Genomic DNA, 5,230 nt, shown 5'->3' with positions numbered 1-5,230 from the left:
TCGCTCCCGTCCTTGGTTTGTTCGGCGCCACCTGCTGACCGTATCCCCAGTCGGGCTGACAGCGCCACAGCGCCTGGCCTATGTGCGCCGCAAGGCCCGGGAGTATGAGGTGCTCAAGCAGGCAGCACCAGGTCGGGCACCAGGCCCTGAGGACGCCGCCTTTGTGCGTGCTGCTGTGGCCAAGGACGTGGCCCGCACCGACCGGGCTCAGCCATACTATGCTGGCCCTGATGACGGCCCCCGCCTCCGGGCTTTGGAGGACCTGCTGGTCACCTATGCTCTGGCCCATCCCCGTGTCTCCTACTGCCAAGGTATCCCAAGCTCTTGGGCTCTGCTAGTTATTTTTGCCCTTTCTGGCACAGGGTTGTGACTGGGCTGAGACTGGTTGGGGTAGCTGCAGGGTATTAGGGGACTCCAGGGGCAGGAGCTGAGGTTTCTGGGACAGGTCAGAGGGAGCTGACGGGTATTAGGAAATTCTAGAAAGGTGGCAGCTGAGGTTGTGGGACAGGTCAGGAGTTGGCTGGGGGTATTGGGGACCTCTGAGGACAGTTTTTTTTATGACTGATTATGCTTATCATTTCTGTAGGTCTTTTCTAGCCCCAGTTCTCTCTGACTCATGGGTAGGCAAAATATAGCCTTCAGAGGAGCTCTGTCCAGCCCGCAGAGTGTCCCTCGGTCCCGCCTGGCCCAGGCTTTGTCCGGCCCATGGCACATCCTGCCACATCCAGGCGTGTAGCAGGGCTGTGGCAGCTCTGGGACTGGACTCCACTCCCCAGCAGCAGCAGCTCCTCCCTGCTCCTGCTGCCGCCACCAGCCTCTGCCCCATGGACAGCAGCCAGGAACCATGTGAGCAGGGCCCAAGCCCCGAGCTGAGTGCACAGCCCCAGCCCCGGCCCACCCTCTGCCAGGGGCTGGGGTTCCTGCAGCACCCGCTCTGGACCCACCTGCCCACCCTGGCCATGAGTGGCTGCTGCTGCTGGGTGCAGGGAAAAAAACAGGACTTGGTAGCTGTCTCTCCCTCCTTGCTGCCTGGCGTTTTGCTGCTGCTGCACCGAGCCCACACCACAATTGCACCAGCCACAAGGTTCCATTTTTATCCCGTGCCCAGCAGCAGCTTCTACACAGCCTACGCTAGCAGGTCCAGCCCCTCCTTGGGACAGAAGGACAGCCCAGAAGTAGAACTGGTGGTGATGGGGACCCTGGCTGAGCTGACATTGCTTCAGCTGCCACCCACTCACGCTAGCTTCCTGCCTACCTGCCCGCAGCCCCATCCCACATAGTGAGGCTTGGTGAGTTGTTATGGTGGGGGGGTGCTGATCTGGCCCACAACAGCTCCCCAAAACTCCCTGTGTGGCTTATGGGCCCAAATAATTGCGCACCTCTATGATAATAAGTTTATCTGGGATGGTTCGGACAGCGCTGATCCTGCTTGAGGCCAGGGGTTGGACTAGAGGTGACCTCTGGAAGTCCCTTCCAGCCCCACTTCTCTATGGCTGCGATTCTATGACTTCTATAGGTTTTTTCTAGTTTTACTTTTCTATGACTAACTTTGTGATGGTGGATGTGTCTGGGATGGTTTGGACAGGGCTGATCCTGGCTCAGGTAAGAGGTTGGATTAGAAGTGATCTCTGGAGGTACCTTCCAACCCAACTTCTCTGATCTGTGGAAGTTCCTTCTAGCTCTGCATCTCTCTGATTTCTGTGGTCAGGCATGAGCGACTTGGCGTCCCCACTCTTGGCCGTCCTGGATGATGAGGCTCAAGCCTATGTGTGCTTCTGCGGCCTCATGAAACGCCTGGAAGGGAACTTCCTCCCCGACGGCCGGGCCCTGGGCCTCAAGTTTGCCCACCTGCGGCTGCTTCTGCGCCGCCTGGACCCCCCTTTCCATGCCTACCTGGCTGCCCGTGGTGCTGATGATCTCTTCTTCTGCTACCGCTGGCTCTTGCTTGAGCTCAAGCGGGAATTTGCCTTTGAGGATGCCCTGCGGGTCCTCGAGGTGCTCTGGAGCTCCCTGCCCCCTGACCCCCCTGAGAAGGAGGTGGAGTTAGAGGGGCCCCCACTGGAGGGTGGCAGGGGGCTGGGAGTCCGGGGACGGCATATGATGCGGCCAGTGGGTGGGGGAGGGGAAGAGGAAGAGGAGGGGGAAGGGGTGGGGGGGTTGCTGGCCCCCTTTCCTGCTTTGGGGACCCTTATGCTCAGCCTGCTGGACCAGTAGGGGGGGAAGGAGAGGCTGAGGGGATCCAGGAGGACCCCATGGGGCTGGTGAGGGGAGAACCAGGGTGTGGGGGATCTCGCATGCCAGGGGAGGGGGTGGTGGGGGTAGGGCTGCGGTATTACAGTGTGAGGCAGGGAAGTGATGAGGGGGTGGTGTCTATGCCCAGGTCAGTGTCAGCCCCCTCACTGGGCCAGCTGGACCTGCCGGACCCCTCCCCAGAGCTCCAAGGGGTTGCAACGGCCCCCTTACCGGCTTCAGGGTCCCCTATGTTGAGCCTGTCGGAGCTCCTGGCCTCCTTCCCAGCCTCTGGTACTCCTAAGCTTACTAGGCCCAACCCCCCAGCCCCCTCCTCACCCTCTGGGCAGCTCCTAGGCAGGGTGGCAGGTCCCTTCTCTGCCTCAGGGACACCTGTTTTGAGCCTGCTGGACTCCCCATCCCCCTTCCCTACCTTAGGGACCCCTACGCTTTCCCAGTCCAATCCCTTGGCCTCCTCCCAGCCCTCTGGGGAGCCCCAGGGGGGGTCATCAACCCCCTTCCCTGCCTTGGGGACCCCTACGCTGAGTCTGCTGGATCCTGTGGCCCCATTCCCTACCTCAGGGACCCCTACGCTGACCAGGCTGAACCTCCCAGCCCTCTCCCCAACTATCAAGGAGCCCTGGGACAGGTCTCCAGCCCTGGTAACACCTCCAGTCTCCTCCCGACCCCTGAAAGAGCCATGGGAGGAGTCCTTAGCCCCTTCCCCTCCCCCTATCATCCCTCCCCAGCCTCCCACCCAGGGGGGTTCCCCAGCCCTAGTGACCCCTCTCCCCTGCCTGTTAACCCCTCTGGGCCCTTCCCAGCGCCCCAAGGAGATATGTGGGAGGTCCCTATCCCCCTCTCCTCCCCCTACTGCCCCTCCCCACTCCTTAGTGTCCTTCCCACCCACCAGGGAGTTCCAGGAGGGATCCACAGTCTCCCCGTTGGTTGTAGTAACCCCTTCCTCCCTGCCAAACACTACGGCTGCCCCGCGGCCCCCCCCCCCCCCCGGCCCCCCCCCCCCCTCGCCCCCCGCCACAGGAGCTGGGCCGAGGCAACCCTTTCCTGCTCTTTGTGTGTGTCGCCATGTTGCTGGAGCAGCGTGAGTGCCTCCTGCAACATGACCTGGACTACGATGATGTGGCTGTCCACTTCGACCGCCTGGTGCGGCGCCACAGTCTGACCCGTGTACTGCCCCGTGCCCGTGCCCTGTTTGCCGACTACCTGCGCTCTGAAGTCTGGGACTCTGAGGAGGTCGATGAGGCAGCTGCTGAATCCCCCCAACCCTCCTGACCAGGGCCTGGATCCTAGCACTGGTTCCCCTTGCCAGATCTCAGAACCAGAGATTGCTGGATTTCCTTGCTGAATTCTAGCACTGGATCCTGCCATCAGATACCACCTGATCCCTTTGCTAGATCCTAGCACCATGTCCCAGCCACTGGATTCTATTGGATCCCCTTGCCAGGTCCCTTTACTCAATTTTTTTTTTTTTTAATTTGATTCCAGTTGTCTGATCTCCTTGCTGGATCCTACCATCATGTCCACTTGCCAAATATTATCCCTGGATCCTAAATCCAGGTTCCATCACTGTTCCATTGTCAGTTCACAGTCCCAGAAAGTGGTTTGCCAGGTCCTTATGCTGGATCCCACCACTGGATCTACTTACTGGATCCCTGCATGCAGATCTTCCCATCTAGTTTCCCTTGCCTAATCCTGTTGCCTGGGCCTAGTACCAGATCCAACCACTGGATCCCTGTGCCTGATCCCATTGCATCATCTCAGATACCAGTACTGGGTCCTGCTGCTGGACCCCCTGGCTGAGGGTTCATCACCAGATCCAATCACTGAGTGCCACTGCTGGGTTCTCTTGCTGGATCCAATTGCTGGGGTCCTAGTGTCAGACTTTGCCACTGGATCCCTTTTCTGCATCCTGGTACTAAATCCTTCTATTGAATCCTATTGTCATAGCATCCCATCATGAGATCCCAGGGAGGCCCAGTGATTGGCCCATGGACCAACTGAGATCCACCCATCTTCAGCCTTGGATTCTGCCCACATATAGAGACAGGATCTTCTCTCTGCCTCAAATTCCCCCTCCTCTGGATTGAGTGATCTTGGCAGTTTCTCCATAGACCAGCTGGGATCTATCTGTTTTGGCCTTGAATCCTGTTGTCCTAGGTGGGGTGTTTTCTGCCTGGACTGAGTGATCTGGGCAGATCCTCCAGGTGATCTTGGCAGGTTCTCCATGGATGTACTGGGATCTGTTCACCTATTTGGCCTTGGATTCCATCCCCACACCAGATCTTCCCCTTTCCTGCCATTGAAGGTTCCTGCCTCTTGGAGGGTTCTCTGTGGACCAGCTGGGATCCACCCAACTGTTCAGCCTATGATCAGCTCCTTTGGTTTTTGCCTTGGATCCCTTCCTCTCCCATGGAATCTCTACCTGCCTTCTTTCCTTTCCTTCCCACCATGGGTGGTAAGATCTCAGCAGGATCCACTCATCTGATTAGCCTGAGATTCTGCCCCACCACTGGATCTCTCTGTGCATTGATTTCCCTGCTGCCTCCTATAGGATCTTTTACTGCCTTGATTCCCTCCTGCCCTGGATGGAGTGATCTTGGCAAGATCCACCCATGGAGCTGATGGGATCCACCCTGCTTACCCTGAGGTTTTTAGATCTACCCATGGACCAACTGGGATCTGCTCTGTTTGGCTTTAGATCTTCTCTCTACCCCTACAGGATTTACATATGCCTTGCTCCTCACTCCTGTGGGTCAAGTGATCTAGGGAATATCCACCTTTGCCCTGGCTGGAATCCACCAAACTGTTTGGCCTTGGATTCTTCCCCCACCCCCAGCAAAGAAGGGCCCTCCCCTTGCTTTGCCCTTTACCCTGTTGATCAAGAGATCTGGCAGATTTTCCACAGACTGATTGGAATCTGCTGTTCTATTTCACCTTAGTTCCTCTGAGGGTCTTTCTCACCCCCCCCCCCCCCCCCCAC

General features: G+C 58.2%; 1 protein-coding gene across 1 annotated transcript in view; it reads left to right on the top strand.

Moving 5' to 3' along the window:
* Positions 1 to 5,222, top strand: part of TBC1D25 (TBC1 domain family member 25) — an 8,649-nt gene extending 3,427 nt beyond the window's left edge. The window contains exons 6-8 of the mRNA XM_025213666.1: positions 18 to 311; positions 1,709 to 2,115; positions 3,232 to 5,222. Coding sequence (XP_025069451.1) covers positions 18 to 311; positions 1,709 to 2,115; positions 3,232 to 3,522 — 992 coding nt within the window. The 3' untranslated portion in view covers positions 3,523 to 5,222. The remainder of the gene's footprint in view (positions 1 to 17; positions 312 to 1,708; positions 2,116 to 3,231) is intronic.
* Positions 5,223 to 5,230: the final 8 nt, after the last annotated feature.

The sequence above is a fragment of the Alligator sinensis genome, unplaced genomic scaffold, assembly GCF_000455745.1.
Source record: "Alligator sinensis unplaced genomic scaffold, ASM45574v1 scaffold137_1, whole genome shotgun sequence".
In the NCBI taxonomy this organism is placed as follows: domain Eukaryota; kingdom Metazoa; phylum Chordata; order Crocodylia; family Alligatoridae; genus Alligator; species Alligator sinensis.
Note: the sequence above shows the minus strand (reverse complement) of the source record. Positions and strands in the feature narration are given on the sequence as shown.